This window comes from Pungitius pungitius, chromosome 8, assembly GCF_949316345.1.
Source record: "Pungitius pungitius chromosome 8, fPunPun2.1, whole genome shotgun sequence".
Taxonomy (NCBI): Eukaryota; Metazoa; Chordata; class Actinopteri; order Perciformes; family Gasterosteidae; genus Pungitius; species Pungitius pungitius.
In genome coordinates this window covers 373,869-396,289 of record NC_084907.1, presented here as the reverse complement: position 1 = coordinate 396,289, position 22,421 = coordinate 373,869, and the positions used below count along the sequence as shown (strand labels likewise).

Below are 22,421 nucleotides of genomic sequence, written 5' to 3'. Positions count from 1 at the left end.
TTTAGAAGCACCTCCCATCCTCCTCCTCCTCCTCCTCCTCCTCCACCTCCTCCCCTTCTCCTCCTTCTCCTCCACCTCCTCCCCTTCTCCTCCTCCTCCTCTGGTCCGAGGTGTGAGTGCTTCTCTCAGTCCGTCCTGCTGTGTGTCCCCCTGTAGGCCAACACCTGTCGATGCACTTTGACGCTTTCCACCACCAGGTCAGCGACCTCCCTCCAGCTCTCCCTGCGCGCTCCTTAAGAAAGGTACCCTGCTCCTCTTCCTCCTCCTTCTCCTCCTCCTTCTCCTCATCTTCCTCCTCCTCCTCCTCCTCACACCCCGCCTCCTCGTCCTCTGGTTCCCTCCTGCAGAAAGAACCTTCACTATCTTATGTCCACAGTTTGAGGACTAAATGATGAGGAAAAAATGAGGTTCTTCATTTAGATTAAAACACCATGAATCCAAAGATAAAGAAAAAGAGTGAAGAAAGTACGTTAATCTCCTTCCTGTTTGTGGCTTCTTCTTCTTCCTCTTCCTCTTCTCAACATATTCGGTTGATCTTCTTCTCGGGAAACACTCTGCTGCTTCTTTCAGTAGCATAACATGAGAATCATGCAGATGATGTCATCAGCTGGTTAGAATGAACTCATTGGTTCATCAGTAGAATCATTTATTTCACTGATCAGCACAAAAGATGAGATCAAAGATGAGACATCTCTCTCATCAGCGTCTTTGTGTTGTTCCTCGTGACCTCATGGTCCCCTGAGGAGAACCATGACTAACCCCCCCCCCTCTGTCTGCAGTCCCCCCTGCACCCTATACCTGCTTCGCCCACCAGTCCACAGTCCGTCCTGGATGGCAGTAGCTCCACCCTGTCGGGCAGCGCCAGCTCCGGAGTCTCCTCCCTGGGCGAGAGCACCTTTGGCGGCGCCACCTCCTCCTCCGACCCCCCCGCCAGCCGCACAGACACCCTGGAGTCCGGCAGCCAGGCCTGGACCACCGACCCGCAGGACCTGGACTCGCCCTACCAGCCCGTCAAGTACGGCGCCTCCGAGGGGGGCGCGGCGCTGCCCCCGGCGGGAGTCCAGACCCTTTCCCACCCGGCACAGCAGCAGGACGGGCCGCCCCACCTCTACCACCTCCACCAGCACCTCCACCAGCACCACTTCCACCCGCTCTACCTCCCCCACAACCCGCCTCTCTACAGCCTCCACGAGCCCCCTCCAGCCCTGCCCCCCAAGCCCTACCTCAGAGAGGGGTGCATCCCAGAGGAAGACCCCCAGTCCGCCCCCCCACCCGGGCCACGGCCCACGCCGCGCAAGATCTCCCAGCCGCTCATCGCGGCCACCAAGGAGGAGCAGGCCAAGGTGGCGTGGGAGCACGGCGTCAGCGCGGAGTGAGCGCCTTGAGGGACAGAGCTGAGGGGCGGGGCTTATGCCAGCCCCGCCCCTCAGCTCTGTCACCGTGGTCCAACATCCAAACCAATCAAGATGGAAGTTCTTAGGACATGTTTTCTTCTGGCGAGCTCAGTCCCATTCCTTTCGGTTAACGTCTGGACTTCTGGACTTGGATCAGCAGCTTTAGAACCTGAAGATGTTTCCACTGAAAATGAATTCTCAATGCTTTGATGATGATGATTACGGAGCCGATGATGATGTCACTGAATCCTCAACGACCAATCAAACGTTTTTTGTACATGTAACACGACATGTAGAAGTATACGATGCATTTATATTTAATCCTTTTTACGCGTGAGTGAAGGTAGAAATATGCAAGATACTCGATATTTAAACAAAGAAAGGCGTTAAAATAATAAATATTCACTTTGATTGCTATTTTTTGAAGAAAGCGATGCTGTACATTTTGTACGTGTTTTCCACTGAAGGTTGCAGTACTTTATGGTTCTTTGTGTGAAGATGAATCACTTTTTGGTTATTTTTTACAAATGTGAACCTTACGATGAGTTACGATGCGTTCAAGGACTCACGGAGCCAGTGACCTTTGACCTTTGTGGGAGGCTCAGGATCTACGATTCGCTGGATGAAAGACGAGGCTTCTGATCCGTTGGTTTCATCTTAGTGTGGATGAGGTACTGACGGCTACTTCCTGTTTGTCCCGACTTTACTCCCTTCACCTCTTTTTTTATGTTCATTTTGTTTAAAGGTTTTCTGGAACAGAGAATAAATAATTGGCATGAATATTTAACTTTTAGGTTAAACACCTGTTTTCATCCATCAACAAGACAGGAAGTTTAAGCCTTTTTCAGTTTCAGTTTTATTTATTACTAATGTTTCAATGTGGTTGAATCTCAAAGTGGAGAACAATTATTTTGCTGGCCTTGTTGTTGTTGTTGTTGTTGTTGTGACCTCACAAGGAGCCGATCACCCTATCAGAGACCTGAGAGTAGAAACCTTCCTTCACACAGCTTATAATATTCATATTTTATTTGTTAGCTCACTGATATGCATGGAGTGTGAACAGTGGGTTAGAACTCAACGTGATGCTGAAGTGGAACGGTCCAATCAGAAGGCGGCATCTCATGGGGGGGAACGTAGCTTCCAGAGAGTTGTGCCTATTAAACGCTGTGTAATCGTCTGTGAAATAAGAAACTATGCAAAGCCCCACGAGAGAGTCATTTCATATCCAATAACCAGCCGATTGATTGGAGGATGAAGGGAGGGAGGCACGCTCTGATTGGTCGGCTGTCACAAACTAAGAGCACTGAACGCCCTTTTTTATTTCTGTTTTGTTTGTGAAGACGTAAAGAAGTAGAAGAAGTGTCCTCACGTGGATGTGAAGGGAGAACTCTTGATGAAGCTGATGGATGTTCCTGTGTATTAAAGTCCTGGTGGAGTTAGCATGGTTATTAACTGTTTAACACTAGATGTAAATATGCCCTTTGGTTTTCCCACTCACTAAAGAAACCTGCTGTGTTGTGGATCCATAATTAATGACATTAAACAATATTGTTTTATTGACTCACATATGAATCTAATGTTAATGTGAGGAACAAGTACTTCTTACTGTACATTCATTTTCTACATGATAATCTTGACTTTTTCTTCAACACAATTCTGACTTTTTTCAAGACTGCGATTATAAGGTTATTATTTTTATATTCAATACAATTTGATGTCTTTCTATTAACTTCTTTCTGTCTGAGAAATGGATTCACATTCTGACCAGTGGTTTATTTACTTTATTTATTCAGGACCTGAACAGGAAGACTGGAGCCCTCCTGTAAGCACAGTAACACCTTCATAGTGTGAATTATATCACAATGTTTCTACTTCATTTCATGCATTGAGATGATGGTGTTCCTCAGTTATGCAACAGTAAATTAACCTAATAATTAAATCCCACTCACACAGATGTCACACCTGATGTGTGAAGCATCCAGATGTTCAATGTGTCTTTTTTCACTCTGTAGACATCAGTAGAGAAAGTACTCTGTTACTGCAGTAAAAGTACTCTAGTACAGTTAAATGTTACTTCAGTATAATTCATGCATTTATGTAAAAGCAGGTTTTTACTTTAACTGTTGATTATTTTTCAAATGTCATACTATTGTTTGTAAAAATGGCTACAGACTAATACATAAACTATGTTACTAATACGTTAATATTACACACAATAACTGCTGGTTAATCGGAGGAATTGATTGTTTCTTTCTGTTTGTCAGATACATTTAGCGTAATATAAGTGTAAAGTGGTGCTTTAGAGGACGTGAAGGACAGCGGTCCAGAACGTCCTCTCACTGAGAGCTGTATCTGGAGCAGTCTCTGGTCTCCGTCGTCTTTATCAGCAGCTTCGGGATGGGGGAGCCACCGTTGCCGTGGTAACCGTTGGTGCTTTTAGTACCTGGGCGCAGCAGGGGAGGATGGAGGGAGCAAATAATGACTAACATTGGAACATGTTGCAATTATAGATCAAAGACAAGTAGAAGAAGAAGAGCGGCGCTAGCTAGCCAGCTAACATGTAGCTACACCGCTAACTAGCGCAGTTTGTGTCCATGACAACCGGAGGGAGGTTCTTACTGTAGCTGGAGACATTCTGGATGTTCAGGATGGACTGATGTCCAAGTCTGAAGGAGAAGAAGAGATGGAGAGATGGTGTTGGGGTTTTGCGTGTCCCTCCTCCTCCGTCATCACCTTTTTTCACCTGTCCTTCTCTCCTTTGTCCTCCTCTAACCTGTCCTCTCTCTCCTCTCACCTCTTCTACTCTTCCCCCTCTCTTCTCACCTGTCCTCCTCTCTCCTCTTACCCCTCTCTCCTCCTCTTGCTCCTCTCACCTCTTCTCCTCTTCCCCCTCTCTGCTCCTCTCTTCTTACCTGTCCTCCTCTGTCCTCCTCTCTTCTCTTCTCCTCTCACCTCTTCTCCTCTCTCCTTCTCTCACCTCCTGTCATCCTCTTTCCTCTTCTCTCCTTTTCTCACCTGTCCTCCTTTGTCCTCCTCTTTTCTCTCTTCCTCTCACCTGTCCTCCTCTCCCTCCAGCAGCTTCCTGTAGGTGGCGATCTCGATATCCAGAGCCAGTTTCAGGTTCATCAAGTCCTTCAGGTGAAGAAAAAAAGTTTAGAACTTGACCCACAGCTGTCAATCAGCGTTAGGCCCCGCCCTAAAGCATCTCCTGCTTTATGGTCTGTTTGACTCCACATGGACCTTCATTCACTAAATGAACATCATGCTGCATTGAAGAAGACTTGAAACTAGAGACTGAGACCATAAACTCATGTTTACAATGTTTACTGAGGGAATAAATCAAGAAAGAAGTAGAGTCATTTCCTCATAGACGTCTATGGGAGCAGAGGAGTCGCCCCCTGCTGGTCACTACACAGAAGTAGAGTCATTTCCTCATAGACGTCTATGGGAGCAGAGGAGTCGCCCCCTGCTGGTCACTACACAGAAGTAGAGTCATTTCCTCATAGACGTCTATGGGAGCAGAGGAGTCGCCCCCTGCTGGTCACTACACAGAAGTAGAGTCATTTCCTCATAGACGTCTATGGGAGCAGAGGAGTCGCCCCCTGCTGGTCACTACACAGAAGTAGAGTCATTTCCTCATAGACGTCTATGGGAGCAGAGGAGTCACCCCCTGCTGGTCACTATAGTCAACTACGGTGACTTGTTTACTAAATAAACATGCTGAATTGAAGGAGACCTGGACATGGCCTCATGTGTCTACTGAGGCTACACTTTGCTCACCTGGTACTCTCGGAGCTGTCGGGCCATGTCCTGCTTGGCTCTCTGCAGAGCTTCCTCCAGGTCTCTGGTCCGAGCTTTGGCTTCTTTCACAGCCAGCTCTCCTCGTTCCTCAGCCTCAGCCAGCTGGTTCTCCAGACCGCCACGCTAAGGCGGAGGGGCATATGTATATACCAGATCTGAATGATGCTGCGTTTTTGCAGAATCATCATTTTTAATAATCTAAAAGGATCTTAAATGATCTAATACGATCCTAAATGATGATCTTATATGACCTAATTGAGTGACCCACCTGAGCTTTGACCGCCTCTATCTCGCTCTGCAGGCGTCCGATCAGCCGATTGACCTCTGCGACCTCGGCCTTCACCACGCGGAGCTCGTCTCCGTACTGACTCGCCTGCACCGACATCTGGTCGAACTACAGAAACATGAAATACAACAAGTTTTCCAAATACTTTTCAGATTCAAGTTTGACAAATATGTGTCTGGCCCACTTGAGGTCAAAGTGGGCAGTTCTGACACCCCTGTATTACACCAATACAACACACTTTCAGCCTCTGCAGCCCATCCCCCCCCCCCTCACCCTGCTCTTGTACCAGGCCTCGGCCTCCTCCCGGCTGCGGGCTGCGACCTCCTCGTACTGCGCCTTGACCTCGGCCACGATGCTCTCCATGTTGAGGCTGCGGCTGTTATCCATCTGCACCACGACCGACGTGTCCTTGATGCCGGCGTGCAGCTCACGCAGCTCCTGGTATGTATTCATACACACATATATACCAATAAGGGATAGCAATTACTAATACATCTAATTATCTATTATTTAAAGGCATTTATTATATCAATCAGCTGATTTCTGCTATTTGCAAACCTGATTAAAATATGTCAAATGTGTGACAATTATTAAAAAAACAAAAAAGAAATGATAAATTATTGACAGAATTACAAAAATAAAAGAATATAATACAAAATTGTAAAAACTGTATTGTCGTATAATCAGTATAACGCCTGGGGGGCCTCGTCCCTGTCCTCACTGAGGGAGACATCTGGGTGACACAAGGATTACCTCCTCGTAGACATTACGTAAGAAGTTGATTTCGTCGGTCAGAGCTCCAACTTTGTCCTCCAGGTCGGCCTTCACCAGGTAGGCCGAGTCCACGTCCTAAAACAGAGGGGGATACACTGAGACGGGGAAGGTTAGCATCTTCATGCTAACATGCTAACTTGTGCCGACCATCAGGGGGTACAAGGTAGTACAGTGGCTCATGTGAATGTCTTTGGTTCCAAAGCCTCAGAGTTATTAACATGTTGACCCGATGGGGGCGCTGCAAAGGTCGGCAAAGTTTATCCTCTGGAGCTCATGAATGTCATGATGTTTGGTAGTATACACAGGTGTGAGTTCTGACCTTCTTCAGGATCACAAAGTCGTTCTCCAGGTTGTTCTTTTTGTTGATCTCGTCCTCATATCTGTAACAAAGACACAATGATCTGAGATCACCCTAAACCTCCACTCTGAATCCGCCCCCTGACTCCGCCTCCTCATGCTTGTAGTCCTGCCCCTGACTCCGCCTACTTGTGCTTGTAGTCCTCCACCAGGCCCTGCATGTTCCTCAGCTCCCCCTCCAGCTTGCTTCTGTCGTTGTTGACCAGGTCCATCTGGCGCCTTAGACCCGCCATGTAGGCCTCGAAGAGGGGCTCCACGTTGGAGCGGCCGACCCCGTGACCCTGCAGCAGGTCCAGCTTGGTCTCCAGCATCTTGTTCTGCTGCTCCAGGAAACGTACCTGGAGGAGGAGGACGAATAAGATCTTCTGACAGAATGGTCACCTGCTTGCATAACAATCATCATGTTCCTCATTGATGTTTTTATGGTTTATACATACTTATAAAATGATAAATGAAGATATATAATGATGAATAACTGATAATATCTTAATCGCGTAGATAGCATTAAAAGCCTAAACAGCGTTGTGGTGGCTCAGCTGCAGAGGGGGGGGGGGGGGGGGTGGCTCAGGGACAGGTGCCAGGTGGGAGCGGAATTGGCCTCAGATGCAGTAAATGAAGCATTTGTTTGTCCCCTGTATTTAAGATTTAAGAAGCAGCCAGACGAGGCTAAGCTTTCACAGCTTGAAGCTAACAGCTGCTTGTAGTTAAACTACAGAACAATAAAGTATCTTCATTACAACAACAACACCTGATCGATTACTGTAATCAACCAAAAAGAGGCGTGAATCCTCTTCTTCTCATTTCTCCTCAGGTTTGAAGGTCGCCGTTCCAGGTCCAGGTCAACGACATCATCGCCTGGCTTTATCTCCTGAGCTCCTGTTTCCTGGTGGTGGAAATGTAAATGCACCCTCCCCCATGTGCCCCCCCCCCCCCCACAAAGCCCGCTCCCTTAGAGCCAACGGGTGCGACCCGGTTCATCAGGTTACAGCTGGTAGGACATCAGATATGCTCTGAACCTGGAGCATTGGTCCCGGGGGGCTTTAGAGGGTCACATTACACTCTCACGGCTCTGTGGCTTTAGTGGCTGGAAAGAAGAAGCAGGGGAAAAGGACTCCTCTCCTCTCTCCTCCCTCCTCCCTCCTTACCTGTCCTCTCTCCTCAATGAAACATGTAGCTCCGCCCCCAGAGGGGCACAAAGGAGGTGACCCTGTCTCTGTGGATGTGAGGAGTCAACAATGACTCCTTTGTGAAAGCAACACTGACTCCGTGAGAACGGAGAGGAGAGACATTGATATCCAGATATTCATATCCACGTGTCCATCACCCGTGTCCTTCAGGAGGACATTTACATCCAGTACTATATGCACGTACTGTATATATAGACTCATACTATCTATGTACATGAGGTTTATCTCTTTGATCATAAAGCATAAATGGTGACCTTGTCGATGAAGGTGGCGAAGCGGTTGTTGAGGCTCTTGATCTGCTCCTTCTCGTGGGCCCTGCTGGTGCTCAGGCGGGGGTCGATCTCCAGGTCCAGGGGGGCCAGCAGGCTCCTGTTGACGGACAGCGCGGCCAGTGGGCCCCCCCCGAAGCCACGATGAGGCCCGGTGCCGAGGTGATGCCCAGCGACCCCCCCGTACATGGAGCCCCCGCTCAGAGAGGCGCCGCCAAAGCTGCTCGGTCTACCAGAGGCCCCCCCGAGCCCCCCGCTCCGCACAGAGGACCCGGAGCTGATTCGCTTGGTGCGACTCAGGCTCATGGTGGAGGAGGAAAGGGAAGGTGGAGGAGAGCTGTGGGTGTGAAGGCAGAGATGGAGAAATGGAGAACAGGCGGTCTGGAGAAGACCTTCAGAGCGAACAGGTGAGTCGGAGATATCAGAACACAGTGAGACGCTGAGGTGAATCGAGGCTTATAAACCTCAACAAGGTGGAGTCAGTGGAGGTGGAGCGAGGAAACAGGTGGTGTCAGATGACTTGTGCTCATGAATATTAGAAGACACAAGTTACCTGAACAAGTAGTATACAGAGTACAAAGAGTACCTAACAAGTAATATATAGAGTACCTGAGCGGTCACCATAGCAACGAGGGGTCAAGGGACATGACTCTTATGAGACTTCATTTTGGAGTGTATGTGAAAGTATTCCAAATGTTTAAATGTTGAAAAATGAAAGTAAACTGACTCATCAGTTGGCTCGTAGCCATGACGATAACAACGTAAGCAAGCCGCCATCCTCATCCTCTGTTGCCCCAGAGCATGCTGGGAGGTCTCACCACCTTCACCTGGCTGCTTCAAAGACATCTCCAAATAAATAAAATAATAAACAGATTGAAAATCAGACTGATTTCAAAAGAATCAGAGAAAAGTTTAGTTTAAACATCATATTTATTTAATTACATAAAATAAGAGAAACACATCAATGGCTCCTCATTAACGTTTATTAATATCATGAAGGCAGGTTCTGTGGGGAAAAGAGTGTGAATCAATAGTTTACTCAATCATTTATTACTTATTTTATTTACTGTGGAGTTGAGGACTTGACCCTGATTGGTTTGGAATGTGTCAGGAGCAATGCATCATGGGAGATGACGCTCACAGGGAGACTCGTCCGACTGGAACAAAGTTTGTGTTGATTATCGTTGTCACGTCTGACAGTTTCTTTCCTCCAGAAAACGTGATGATCTGTACAGAACTTGCGATGTCATCTTCATACCAACAATGACCTCATCTCCTAAAGGTCACTGCTCGTTCTGCTGCGAGTCCGTGATGGCCGACACGGCGCCCTGCCCCTTGCTGACGTCACTGATACACGCCCACTGGCCATCCATCGACTCCTTCCACAGCATCACCTGGGGGGAAGAACACACATTACAGGGGGCGGAGCTCAGGTAGACGTTACCGTGACAACCTGCGAGCCATGGTCACTTCTACAGAGAAAAATATATTTACACATTTAGAGATTTTAGTAAATAATTTTCTAAAAACATTCTAAATAAGAGGAAGTGTTGGTTAGTGTCTTAGTCTACTTCCTGTGGTGTTCTCACTCAGAAGGAGACTCAGGTCATGCTGTGAATGGATGGGGTCCAGTCTCCATCCAGGACCTGGTGAAACCCTCCATCCCAACATCAAGCTGCTTGTTCCTCACTGAGAGCAAAACACTGGACTAGATCTCCACTCTTTGCTGTCCTGCTGCTAGATGGTGGAAAGAGCTCTGTGATGACATCAGGACCACAGAGAGCCTTCACCTCTTCACACTAAACACTAACACACTGTAGACCTTAAACTGGACTCATAATGGCTCTTATTTATAACTAGTTGTACATCAGCTTACTTGATGAAATTGCACTTTCTTGTTCTTCTGAGTTTGTTTCCTTATGGTTGAAATGCACTTATTGTAAGTCGCTTTAGAAAAAGTGTCAGCTAAAGGACATGTGATGTAATGTGTCCCCACCTTGTTGTCCCCCCCGGACACAGCCAGGATGTTACCCGTGATGGACCAGCTGACGTGCCACACCACGTCGTTGAACTTGTGCAGCAGCTTGGCCGTCCACGTGTTCCCCGCCGGGTCGTCACACGTCCAGATGAAGACACGGCCGTCCTAAAGTGGGTGTGGGGGGGCAGAGGTCAAGGTCCCGAAACTTGGGCCATACACATTTTGTCCAATGGATATCTGGACTTTTCCATGACTTTAAACCAAACTACTGTAGCGGCAAAATCTAAATATTGTCGCTGCAAGGACTTATCTCCTTTCCTTTTCCTATGCTAAAGGAACTAAGTAAGGAAGCATTGAAGCACCTTTCCTTAGCGTGAGAAAATTCTCCAGCGCCACTTACTCGACTTCACTTCCCAATGAATATTGAAGGGTGGGCGTGGCCTAATGAGACAACACTGACCTGAGAGCAGCTGGCGATGGTGCTGGTGGGCAGACCAATAGAGGGAGCCCAGCCAACGTCTCTCACCCAATCGCTGTGAGCCTCCAGCTTCTGGTCCTCCTTCCACTGGCCGTCCTCCTCTCTGGAGGCGGGAGCGACAATGAGTGACAGGTCACCATCAAAGACACTACAAATATGAATTTGAAATTTCTCTCCGCTAACGTTGTCTAAATAAACTTTTCATTCTTCACTGTCAAACCCTGATGCCTACATTACCCACAATGCAACTTAAGCATCAACAAAAGACTTGTTTGTTACCATGTAGAAGATTATTTATATTTTACTCCTAGATTTGAACGTCTTGCACAAACAAACAAACAAACAACTAACGACAGCCGATTGAGGAAGCAGACTCACTTCCAGAGCTTCACCAGGTTGTCGCAGCCTCCGGACACGAAGCGCTTCACACAGTTTGGCTTCTGACCCGTCGGCTGGTCGATGAGGCTCCCGGGCACCACGGCGGGGGCCCAGCTCACCGCGTTGCAGCCAATCTGTGGACAGCAGGGTGGGAGGCATTCAGGGCCGAGGGGCACGTAGCGCGGTGGTGCAAATGAAAGCGGGCTCTAACTCACGGTGTGCGCATTGCTGATCTTCTTCACGTCCCACTGCTGATCCCCGGTAAACGTGAGGAGGGAGATGGCTCCATCCGAGCTGCCGCAGGCCAGCAGGAGGCCGAAGTCGTAAGGACCCCAGCAGACCGAGTTCACTGCAAAGACACAACAGGTACGTTATAACGAGGACTGGACGGGACGGAAGCTAGAGGAGCTCACAGGAAGTAGACACCAGTTCAACAGGAAGCAGTCACCTGACGACTCGTGGCCACAGTACTCGTACATCTTGTCCCAGGACCCGTTCTCCTCCTTCCACACAATCACTTTGCGGTCGTAGGAGCAGGAGGCCAGAACGTTGCCATACATGGGGTGAGCCCACGCCACCTGCCACACAGGGCCCTCGTGGCTACACACACACACACACACACACACAGTGAGAAATTTTCCCTACGCAAATAAGAAAAGGAAACTATTCCCTTGCCGTTGCCATGGTTACGGCGGACTCTCACCCTCTGAGGTCGGCCACCAGGATCTGACCTCCGTTCCTCACGTCGAAGATCTTCACGGTGCGATCGGAGGAGCAGGTGGCGAGTCGAGTCCCGTAGTAATCCATCTGGGCATCATGCTGCACCAGAGAGAAACCACACACTCGTTCATGTACATTATAAGTACATAATCACTGTGTTACAATGGTAAGGGAAACACTGTATTTATGTATATACACACATGTCGGCTACAAAGGTATGACGAAACGCATCCCAAAATCAACAGATCATTGATCAATTAATGGAAAAATGTTAAATAACTGGCAACTAAAACTGCTTCTTTAACATTATATATAAAATTCACTTACTTTCTCTTACTTAGAGACCTTTTAGTGTGCAAGAAGTACAATCATGTGTATTTACCATTCAAACCGTAAGAGAGTAATTTCAAATCCATGGTATTAGTACTCTACCATAACACAGTACTTTGAGTGTCTGTAGCTGATGCTAACGTTAGCTTTAAAGATCTGCTAGTTGGGGATAAAATAACACTTACGATCATATCTTCGTGAGAGGTGTCTACCGTGTTGATGACAGACACCTGGAACCAAAAAAGAATGAACCGGCATGAAAAAGAGCAAGAAATGAAGACGATTGAACATTGTAATGATTAACATTAGCTTTATGCTATTAGCCTGTCAGCTAACACGATCAGTTTAAACGTGAAAATACAGTTTACATACCAGCAAACAGTTCTATTTAAGTCGTAAATAACAAGTTATTAAACTCACCATGATTGCGGCTAGAGCACAAAACCAAACAATAATACTTGTTATTATCTTGTGAATGAATAAACCTGCTTCAACTACTATTCCGACGTGGCAACAAGAAGCCACTTCCGGCCGCTTCAGAGAACCGGTGCAACGAATTATACTACCGGCAGAAACGTACGAACGACTGAACAAAGGTTCCGCTAACCGATAACTACAAATCTAATACATTTTACATTATTTTTTAACGACATAGAATATAATGCTGGATTACCAATAATAACTTAACCACCACCTGTACAAAGTGTCCAACTTTTTTACTTATGTCAAAGTAGTACTACCAAAGAATACAATACAATCAATAAAATCAAAGAACCCGAATATTAGCTTTAGATTAAAATATAGAAGGGTGTACTATATATATATTATGAATTATGACTCATAATATCCTAATATTATTAATAATATATCACCTATATAACCGCATATAACGGTATAAAGCTGACGCGCTTCTCATACACGTCTATTTCTGTCTGACCCGCACAGTGTCCGGTTCCCCCCGCAGGGTGCCCCCCCCCCCCCCCCCCCGCCCCGGCCCGTCTCTCTCCGGTGCCGCTTCTCCTCCGTTCCCTTCCCGTGCGCCATGTTGTCGGGTTGAACCCTCTGTCTTTTTTTGTTTAATAATGAGTGCGTCCAGGGTGTCCAATGTGTCCTTCCACGTCTCCAACCTGTTGGACAAGATGACGTCATCCGACAAAGACTTTCGGTGAGCGCGTGCGAGGGACACTGTTAGTCCCGACTCGAGCGTCTTTTTGATAAAACTCACTTCCTAAGCACTAATACTTCCTCCGTGTACTAATACTCTGCCACAAGTACAACTCTTACATGAGTATTAGCACATCAAAGTATACTTATAGTACCAGAAGTACTCGTTGTATTTAGAATCACTGATTATAATTATTATTTTACAAAGGTGTCTCTCTGTGTGTCCTTGTGTGTGTCCCTGTGTGTCTCTCTGTGTGTCTCTCTGTGTGTCTCTTTATGTGTCCTTGTGTGTGTCACTGTGTGTCTCTCTTTGTGTCCCTGTGTGTCCCCTTTGTGTGTCTCCAGCTTCATGGCCACCAACGACCTGATGCTGGAGCTGCAGAAGGACAGCGTGAAGCTGGACGAGGACAGCGAGATGAAGGTGGTGACGATGGTCCTCCGACTGCTGGAGGACAAGAACGGGGAGGTCCAGAACCTGGCTGTCAGATGGTCCGTGACCTTACAGACTAATGCCCTCATTCCTCCATTAATGACGGTCACTGTATAGAACATTGATTGGCTGGAGATGAAAAAAAAGAATTTTGAGAAAATTGGGGGAAAAACTGAGCCGATGTACAATACCAGTATTACAAATATCCGTAGTAACACTATAACAAACCTGTTGTTTGCTGGGTGCGTTTGATTTGTAGCCTGGCCCCTCTGGTGAGCAAGGTGAAGGAGCCTCAGGTGGAGATGATGGTGGACACGCTGTGTTCCAACATGACGTCGGACAAGGAGCCGCTGAGGGACATCTCCAGCATGGGACTGAAGACGGTGATTGCTGAGCTGCCTCTGTCTTCATCAGGTGACATCATCATCATCATCATCATCATCATCATCATCATCGTCGTCGTCAGCTTGCCCCTTATTTCAAATATTTTTTTAATGCGTCTCCAGGTTTGAGCCTGACGGTCAGCGTGTGCAAGAAGATCACCTCCCAGATGATCGCTGCGCTGGAGAAACAAGAAGACGCATCGCTTCAGCTGGAGGCTCTGGACATCCTGTCGGACATGTTGGAAAGGTATCGTCCTTTATAGCTGACCAGGAAGTCATGTGACCTTGGTGGAGTGCTAACTTAAATGAATTGATGGGTTGATTGATTGTGTACATCAGGCTGAGTGGTGTACTGGTCAGTTTCCACAGCTCTCTGCTCTCCAGTCTGCTGCTTCAGGTAAGAGACTAACGCCATTTTCACTGTACAAGTACACACAATAGCAGTAGTAGTATTTGTAATATTGCTTTTGGCACCTCTGTTTCATCCACTAATCATTAAATTCCCTTTTTCTTGCTCTCTCTCACTCACTCTCTAACTATCTCTACTAACTCCATCTCACTCTAAAGGTGCGTTCACACCAAACACAAAGCAAATTACTCTTGTCACAGGTTTACTTTTCAAAGATTACATACAAACACTTTCACCCTCTAAATTACTCACTGACTCACTCATTCACCGCCTCACTCTCTAACTCTCTAACTCACTCTCACCCTCGTCCTTCCTGTCTCTCTCACTCTCTCTCACCTCTGACTCACGTCAGTTGACCAGCTCCAGGATGGCGGTAAGGAAGCGGTCCATCTTGGCTCTTGGCCACCTGGTGCCCTGCTGTAGCCCCGCCCTCTTCTCCCAGCTGACTGAACACCTGATGACAGAGTTGGCCAAAGACCCGCCCACTTCGATGACGAGGACATATATCCAGTGTCTAGCAACCATCAGCCGTCAGGGAGGCCACCAAGTCGGTGAGCTCTGCAGCTGAGGTCATGTGACTGGTGTAGGATCAGGACATGAATCAGTTCTCCTGCTGGTTTGTATTTGTTTTTAAATAGTTTGCCACCTTCTCACATCCTCTGTATGTGTGTGTGTGTGTGTGTGTGTGTGTGTGTGTAGGGGAACATCTAGAGAAGCTGATCCCGATGGTGGTGAGGTTCATCTGTGTGGAGGACGACGAGCTGATAGAGAATTGTTTCCAGGCTTTTGAAGCCTTCATACGCAGGTAGCACACACACACACACACACACACACACACACACACACACACACACACACACAGACAAAGACAGACACACACACACACTAACCCTAACCCCTAACCCTAACCCTAACCCTACATTAATGATATTTCCTCATAGAAGAGGAAGAACTGTTTTATCTCTAAAATAAAGTAAGGAAATAGCAGTTTCCTTCAAAAATGGATTTAAGGAGTGTGTCTGTACATGTGTGTGTGTGTCTCTGTGTGTGTAGGTGCCCCTCATTGTGAAGGCTCTTCACAGACAGCTGAAGGAGAAGAGCATCAAACACCGTCATGGCTGCTTCACTCTGCTCACTGACCTCAGCCACACAGCCCCTGGAGCGCTGGAGACACACATACCTGCTCTGATACCAGGTACACACACATCTACACACATACCTGCTCTGATACACACACATCTACACACATACCTGCTCTGATACACACACATCTACACACATACCTGCTCTGATACACACACATCTACACACATACCTGCTCTGATACACACACATCTACACACATACCTGCTCTGATACACACACATCTACACACATACCTGCTCTGATACACACACATCTACACACATACCTGCTCTGATACACACACATCTACACACATACCTGCTCTGATACACACACATCTACACACATACCTGCTCTGATACCAGGTACACACACATCTACACACATACCTGCTCTGATACACACACATCTACACACATACCTGCTCTGATACACACACATCTACACACATACCTGCTCTGATACACACACATCTACACACATACCTGCTACTTCAGTCTGTTGTTACTCTCCTCTCATTTTTCTCTTCTTCCTCCCTCCTCCTCCTCCTCCTCCCTCCTCCTCCTCCTCCTCCTCCTCCTCCTCCCGCCTGCTTCAGGCATCATCTTCTCTCTGACAGACTGCTCCACCTCCTCCACCATGAGGATCGATGCTCTTTCCTTCTTCCATGTTCTCCTCCTCTCTCATCCTCCTCAAGTCTTTCAGCCTCACATGAGGGTTGTGACTACATTATATACATATTTATACTATCGCTGATTTCAGTAGTGTAAACTAAATGTTCTTCAGGACATATAGGATCTATTATTTAGTATTATTTAGTATTTAGTAGTTTTATTTGGTGGGCTGCGACAACACAACCAATGTAAACTATTATTAAATAAATAATATATATAAGACTGTTGGTCTCCCCACCTGTTGTTGAACTACCTGTCTACCAGGTGCTGCTGCCCCCGGTGGTGGCCTGTGTGGAGGACTCCTTCTACAAGATCACCTCTGAGGCTCTGCTCGTTGCTCAGCAGCTGGTCCGAGTGATGATGGCGCCGGCACAGAGCTCCACGCCGTCACAAATCGACCCCGCCGCCTTCGTCAGGCAGGTTGGTTCCTAATAATGCTGAGATCAACTTCCCTTGGACAAGATCCAACTGCGTCATTCTATCTATCACCTGAGCAGTCGATGACAACAATCTGATGGATTACTGACATTTCAAACATCAGTAGATCCATAATCAACTATAATGAATTTATTTAATAGGAAATACACATACTTTGTTTCCGTAAGGTTGAAATACACTTATTGGTTAAAAGCGGCAACTTTATTTAAGAACCATCACATGACCCGCCTCGACTGCTCCCCAGGTGTTTCCCATCATCCTCAGGAGGCTGAAAGCCACCGACATTGACCAGGAGGTGAAGGAGAGGGCCATTTCCTGTACAGGTCACCTGGTGTGTCACCTGGGCGACCACCTGGGGGCGGAGCTCCCGGGCGTCCTAGCCATCTTCCTCGAGAGGTTGAGGAACGAGATCACGAGGCTGACAACCGTCCGCACCATCACACTAATCTCCGCCTCACCTTTAAAGGTTCCGATCGCTACTTCTACCGCTTATTGAACCCTTTAGGACCAGCACGGCGTCACTGCCCCCCCCCCCCCCCCCCTCCCTCTCCTCCAGATCCACCTGGCCTCCATCCTCCCGGAGACGCTGTCCATTCTGGGGTCCTTCCTGAGGAAGAACCAGCGAGTCCTGAAGCTGGCCGCGCTGGCCTGTCTGACCGCGCTGGTCGAGCACCACGCCGCCGCCATTGAACCTGCGGCGCTGGAGCCCGTCCTGAGCGAGCTGCCGGCGCTGCTGGACGAGAGCGACATGCACGTGTCACAGGTACAGCTCGCCATGAGTCAGGCTCCGCCCACTATCAGGGTTCATGCTGTTCTTAAGACGTCAGACATGGAGGAGTTCAACATGCTGCATGTCCATCTCCTCCTCCTCTCCTCCTCCTCCATCTCCTCCTCTCATCCTCCTCCTCTCATCCTCTCCTCTTCCTCTCCTCTAACATGGACCATTTCTCTCATGTTTAGGTGTCTAACTCCATGTAGTTTGTCTCTAATGTTCTCCTTCTGCTATACTCCTCCTCCTCCTCTCCTCCTCCACCTGTCCTCTCACATGGATCATATATCATGTTTAGGTGTCCATCTTTCTGCTGACCTCCATGTCCAGAGCCTGCTCCTCCTCCGTGGCTAAGATCTGCTCCTCCGTGCTGCCAGGTGTCTTCAGACTGGTCCATTCTCCTCTGCTGCAGGGAGGTGCACTGGCAGCTATACTGGACTTCCTGCAGGCACTGGTCCAGTCCAAAGCCAGTAACCTGGGCTACAGGTGAGATCGCCTGGTTCTCCTCAAGGAGTCTGAGGGAAGTCCTGAAGAAGGACACCACTGATGCTCCTCTTCTCTCCTGCTCCCATCCTCTCCCAGTCAGTTGCTGAAGTCCCTCACAGACCCATTCCACACCTCCCAGTCCTCGCTCCTCCACAAACAGTCGTACCAGTCTGTAGCTCGTTGTGTAGCTGCTCTCGCCTCCTCCTGTCCTTCACAGACACCGGCCATGGTGTCCGGACTCCTGCAGGAGGTGCGTGAGAGTTGGTACACGGTGGTGGAGACCATGGATCAGTTTCACTGTATCCCTTCGCTCTTTCTCTCTCCTCCTCAGGCGAAGAACCCAGGTTCTCCTGAGTCTGCTCGGGTCCTGGCTCTGCTGTGTCTGGGGGAGGTGGGGAGGAGCGGCAGCCTGGGGGCAAGTAAGGAGGTGCAGGGAGTCATCCTGGAGGCCATCTCCTCCGCCAACGAGGAGGTGAAACACACACTTTATTTTTACCTAATTATCCTTAAAGAGAATGACAGATGATTTACCTTTAAACGTCTTCATGGATCTGTCTCTCATGGGGAGGGGACATCTTGTTACGTTGGGTTTCAGGTGAAGACGGCGGCCTCCTGCGCGTTAGGCAGCATGGCGGTCGGCAGCCTGAACGACTACCTGCCCTTCCTTCTGAAGGAGATCTCCTCCCAGCCCAGGAGACAGTACCTCCTGCTGCACTCCCTCAAGGAGGTCATCAGGTGGGTGTTTGAAGGAGACCTGTCAATCAGCGCGTAGCCTCCCTGTAAGGTTTGATAAGACCTTCCGACCCCCCACAGCGCCTGTCCAGCCTCCAGCCTGTCCCCCCACGTGGAGCCCATCTGGACTCTGCTCTTCCAGTACTGTGAGTGTGATGAGGAGGGGACCCGAAACCTGGTGGCCGAGTGTCTCGGGAAGCTGACTCTGGTGAAGGCTGCTCAGCTGCTACCGAGGCTGAGGCAGCACATCACTGCAGGTAGGAGCCTGTGTGTGTGTGTGTGTGTGTGTGTGTGTGTGTGTGTGTGTGCGTGTGTGTGTGTGTGTGTGTGTGTGTGTGTGTGCGTGTGTGTGTGTGTGTGTGTCTAATACCACATTGCATGAATACTATGTTACAGTAAAAGTACATTGACTTCTAAACGGATTGAAGTGTTTCTATCAGGTTTCAGGAATATTTCCTTCTATTTATTTGTATATATTATTTAGTTAGTTGTGTTCCTGAGTTAATGTTAATTAACTAAAGAATATGTTAACATTTCTCAGGTTCTCCTCTGACTCGCAGCACCGTGCTGACGGCCGTTAAGTTCACCATCGTAGACCAACCGGCCGCCATCGACGCGCTGCTGAGGGACTGCATGGGTACACACAAGTACTCGCCCTGTTGTTTAAGTACTTATAAGTACTCCTCCTGTTGTTTAAGTACTCACTCTGTGCTCTGCAGGTGACTTCTTGAAGACGTTGCAAGACGAGGACATCAATGTCCGCCGCGTCTCCTTGGTGATGTTCAACTCCGCTGTCCACAACAAGCCGTCTCTGATCCGCGGTCTCCTAGCAACCGTGCTGCCTCACCTGTACCGGGAGACCCGGATCAGGAAGGACCTCATCAGAGAGGTGGGTCCCGTCATCAGGAGGTGTGTGACTTGTGTGTGTGTGTGACTTGTGTTTATGTGTGTGTGTGTCTGATTGTTTGATGCTCCTATCCTCATGTGTGATTGCGTGACACTAGTATGTGTGTGTGTATGTGTGTGTGCGTTCCCCAGGTGGAGATGGGTCCCTTTAAGCACTCGGTGGATGAGGGGCTGGACCTGCGTAAAGCGGCATTCGAGGTCATGTACTCGCTGCTGGACGGCTCTCTGGAGGGTCTGGACCTCCTGCTGTTTCTGGACCACGTGGAGGAAGGCCTGAAGGACCACTACGACATCAGGGTGGGGGGCACAGAACCAGAACCAGCACCGAGTATCATCTACATCACATGTATCACTTGCAGCTGTTATTGTTCTAATCAGAGGTGAAAAGTAACTGAGTACATTTACTACAGCACTGACTGGAAGTCCAGGGTAGAATGAAGGGTTTTCTACTGGTAACAGAGTATTTTTACACAAGTTTACTTCAGTGAAAGACCGTAGAACCACATGTTATCAAGATGATCCATGAGTCTGTAGGAATGGATAGAAATAAACTAGAATTAATCATGTTTCCACACATCCATGATCCACAATATCTTCACTGTAACACTTTATCCTGTGAGATATTAGTGTCACATGATCAGAATGATGAATTATGAGGTGTGTGTGTGTGTGTGCCGTAGATGCTAACCTTCCTGATGCTAGCCAGATTAGCTTCTCTTTGTCCGGCTGCTGTTCTCCAACGTCTGGACCGACTCATCGAGCCTCTGAAGGCCACCTGCACCACCAAGGTACCGGCCGTATTAGCCCACTCATACATCATTATGAGACGAGGTCATCATGCCGTCGCTATGACGACACCATCCACTGCGCTGTTCACCAACAGTCCAACAGAGTTTTTGAACTTTTGAATCAACACTTTCCTTTTCTTACAGTTTCCTTCCAAACTTCCTATTTGACCTCTGATGCTTGCCGTAGTTGTTTGACACCACAAATATTATTGTAAACTTAAACAATAACAGTAACAAGATGAATTTTATCTAGCCCAATATCACAGATCCTGATCTTCATCGATGCAGACTAGAGAATCAGACATACACGTGCATGCGTGATGTATTAATACATAGGTGTGCATGCTGCAGGTGAAGGCCGGCTCCGTGAAGCAGGAGTTCGAGAAGCAGGAGGAGCTGCGGCGCTCGGCCATGCGCGCCGTCGCTGCCCTGCTGGCCGTGCCCGGCGTGGAGCGCAGCCCCAGCGCGGCGGACTTCGCCAACCAGATCAGAGCCAACGCCGACATGGCGTCCATCTACCAGAGCGTCCAGGGGGGGGAAGGGGGGCAGGGCCCTGTGGAGAGCATGGACCTCAGCTAAAATCATAAGCCGTTTATTGACACGTGTGGTGCACATTCAGGAATTTGTTTCTGTGATTGGTGCAGTTTTACGAGACAAATAGAATAATAAAAATAAAAGAATAAAATAGAATAAAAGTGGTTTATCTTTGGTATAAAGCATCTCTTAGAAGAGGGGGGGTATGTTCTGTAAAGGCCACTGTAGTTCTCTCCAGTGTCCCGATAGAGGACACTAAGTCCTGCCCACTGTCTCTCTTAGGACGAGCACTCTGTGGACTTCTCCTTGTTTGGTTGAGCTCACATGAAATAAAGACGATGTCCTGCTGTGGTGTTTCTCCATGTGATGAAAACATGAACGTCTTCATCTTTTACTCAAGAATGTGACACTTAACTCATATAGACCGTGACCTGAAGTAGTTGAATCTGACGGTTATTTGAAGGTTTGACTAAATGTGAAGGCCAATGGGCAGATGTTTAAACACAAACGGGTCTCTTTTAGGAAGGAGAGAATTAGTTGGGTGTCATTGGCGTAGCTGTGGTAGGAGAAACCATACCAACGAATGACAGAGCAGAGAGAGTTGGGGTAGATAGAGAAGAGGAGGGGACCCAGGACGGAGCCCTAAGGAACTGCAGTAGTAAGAGGAGAAGGTTCCTACACAGATCCTCTCCAGTTTACCCGGTAGGTCCGTCCATCAAGGTAGGACGAAAGAAGGGAGAAAGCAGAGCCTGAGACACCAAGTTCCTGGAGGTTGTTACGAAGGAGAATTGGTTAAAAATGCACATTCAATAGTTTTGGACAGAAAGAGAAGAAGAGAGACCGGTCTGTGGTTGTTTTCATCACAAGGGTTGAGGGTGGATTTCCTCAGGAGTGGGTTTATAATAATAATAACTTGTAAAAATAATCTCTTTTTTGTGGCTCAAGGTGGGGCCACACCTGAGGTTGGTCAGATTGTTGGTCAGATTGTTGGTCACATCTAGGGTACATCCACAAGTTTATTGTTTCTGCATCCTTTCAGGTGCATCACCTTTGCCTGGAGATCAAAGAGAAAAGTCCACAGCAGATTCTGAATCATTATCAGGACACACATTCTGGGTCCTACTGTCATCAGAGATTTGGGTTTACATTTTGCTATTTTACCATATTTCAGTAATAAGTTGCGCTCCATGTGGAGCTTTACAGCCACACATGTGATGTTATAACTGAGAACGTCACATAGTGTAGTATATACAGGATGGCGGTCTGAGAGCATGTAATGGACTATAAAATGGGTGACTTTAGTGCTGCATTTGATGTAACAGACCATAATATTATCTTGTATCATTTTTATCTTATTTTATTCTATTTTATTTAATTCTTAATTCCTCTATGTGAAAATAAATGGCTTCTGATTCTGATATCTAAACTTAAAATAATGGATTCAGCATTATGGCACTGTCTTATTTATTATTATTATCATTTGTTATTACTGGAGGGAACTCCCGTGCTGAGAGTAGTGAGCAATTTTATAAGGTAAAAAAAACGCTTGATGGCGATTGGGAAATATGTCAAGAGTGCAGGCAAGAATCCAATCAATACAAACATTTTTCAGAAAAAAGTAAAATGACAAA

General features: G+C 47.7%; 4 protein-coding genes across 9 annotated transcripts in view; 2 read left to right on the top strand and 2 right to left on the bottom strand.

Annotated features, from left to right (window-relative positions):
* Positions 1-2,958, top strand: part of LOC119194212 (dedicator of cytokinesis protein 3) — a 41,927-nt gene extending 38,969 nt beyond the window's left edge. For all 6 annotated transcript variants that reach the window (XM_037448379.2, XM_037448383.2, XM_037448380.2 and 3 more), the window contains 2 exons: positions 157-242; positions 780-2,958. In XM_037448379.2, the coding sequence (XP_037304276.2) occupies positions 157-242; positions 780-1,376 (683 nt within the window). In that variant the 3' untranslated portion in view covers positions 1,377-2,958. The remainder of the gene's footprint in view (positions 1-156; positions 243-779) is intronic.
* Positions 2,959-3,441: 483 nt separating this feature from the next.
* On the bottom strand, positions 3,442-8,517 carry si:dkey-222f2.1 (keratin, type II cytoskeletal 8). The gene is made up of 10 exons (XM_037448414.2): positions 8,054-8,517; positions 6,742-6,950; positions 6,575-6,635; positions 6,235-6,330; positions 5,755-5,919; positions 5,464-5,589; positions 5,175-5,318; positions 4,450-4,526; positions 4,014-4,060; positions 3,442-3,837 (listed from the first exon to the last, which is right to left on the bottom strand). The coding sequence occupies exons 1-10, from the start codon at positions 8,372-8,374 to the stop codon at positions 3,731-3,733; spliced, it is 1,353 nt and encodes a 450-aa protein (XP_037304311.2). The 5' UTR covers positions 8,375-8,517; the 3' UTR covers positions 3,442-3,730.
* A 462-nt stretch (positions 8,518-8,979) lies between these two features.
* On the bottom strand, positions 8,980-12,523 carry sec13 (SEC13 homolog, nuclear pore and COPII coat complex component). The gene is made up of 9 exons (XM_037448401.2): positions 12,373-12,523; positions 12,138-12,182; positions 11,606-11,721; positions 11,351-11,502; positions 11,118-11,251; positions 10,903-11,036; positions 10,507-10,627; positions 10,065-10,211; positions 8,980-9,462 (listed from the first exon to the last, which is right to left on the bottom strand). Exons 1-9 carry the CDS (start codon positions 12,373-12,375, stop codon positions 9,352-9,354), a joined length of 963 nt encoding a protein of 320 aa, XP_037304298.2. The 5' UTR covers positions 12,376-12,523; the 3' UTR covers positions 8,980-9,351.
* Positions 12,524-12,975: 452 nt separating this feature from the next.
* Positions 12,976-22,108, top strand: LOC119194215 (cullin-associated NEDD8-dissociated protein 1). The gene is made up of 23 exons (XM_062563888.1): positions 12,976-13,117; positions 13,462-13,605; positions 13,806-13,960; positions 14,053-14,176; positions 14,269-14,326; positions 14,691-14,889; positions 15,038-15,143; positions 15,280-15,292; positions 15,392-15,533; positions 16,062-16,180; positions 16,402-16,557; positions 16,820-17,041; positions 17,132-17,338; positions 17,643-17,830; positions 17,927-18,080; positions 18,162-18,302; positions 18,426-18,565; positions 18,644-18,819; positions 19,104-19,199; positions 19,282-19,451; positions 19,601-19,765; positions 20,149-20,256; positions 20,608-22,108. Exons 1-23 carry the CDS (start codon positions 13,035-13,037, stop codon positions 20,833-20,835), a joined length of 3,294 nt encoding a protein of 1,097 aa, XP_062419872.1. The 5' UTR covers positions 12,976-13,034; the 3' UTR covers positions 20,836-22,108.
* Positions 22,109-22,421: the final 313 nt, after the last annotated feature.

What these genes read in the sequence shown, in the direction of transcription:
- sec13 (XM_037448401.2), bottom strand. An exon ending in AGATCAGCAATGCGCACACC is followed by an intron (nt 11,037 to 11,117) that starts GTGAGTTAGAGC and finishes TGCTGTCCACAG; the next exon opens with ATTGGCTGCAACGCGGTGAG. An exon ending in TGTCCGGGGGGGACAACAAG is followed by an intron (nt 9,463 to 10,064) that starts GTGGGGACACAT and finishes TCTTCCCCCCAG; the next exon opens with GTGATGCTGTGGAAGGAGTC.
- si:dkey-222f2.1 (XM_037448414.2), bottom strand. Translation starts at nt 8,374, where the DNA reads ATGAGCCTGAGTCGCACCAAGCGAATCAGCTCCGGGTCCTCTGTGCGG. An exon ending in GTGGAGGACTACAAGCACAA is followed by an intron (nt 6,636 to 6,741) that starts GTAGGCGGAGTC and finishes TCTTTGTTACAG; the next exon opens with ATATGAGGACGAGATCAACA. An exon ending in AGGCCTGGTACAAGAGCAGG is followed by an intron (nt 5,590 to 5,754) that starts GTGAGGGGGGGG and finishes ATGTTTCTGTAG; the next exon opens with TTCGACCAGATGTCGGTGCA.
- LOC119194215 (XM_062563888.1), top strand. Translation starts at nt 13,035, where the DNA reads ATGAGTGCGTCCAGGGTGTCCAATGTGTCCTTCCACGTCTCCAACCTG. An exon ending in TCATCCGACAAAGACTTTCG is followed by an intron (nt 13,118 to 13,461) that starts GTGAGCGCGTGC and finishes GTGTGTCTCCAG; the next exon opens with CTTCATGGCCACCAACGACC. An exon ending in CATACCTGCTCTGATACCAG is followed by an intron (nt 15,534 to 16,061) that starts GTACACACACAT and finishes CGCCTGCTTCAG; the next exon opens with GCATCATCTTCTCTCTGACA.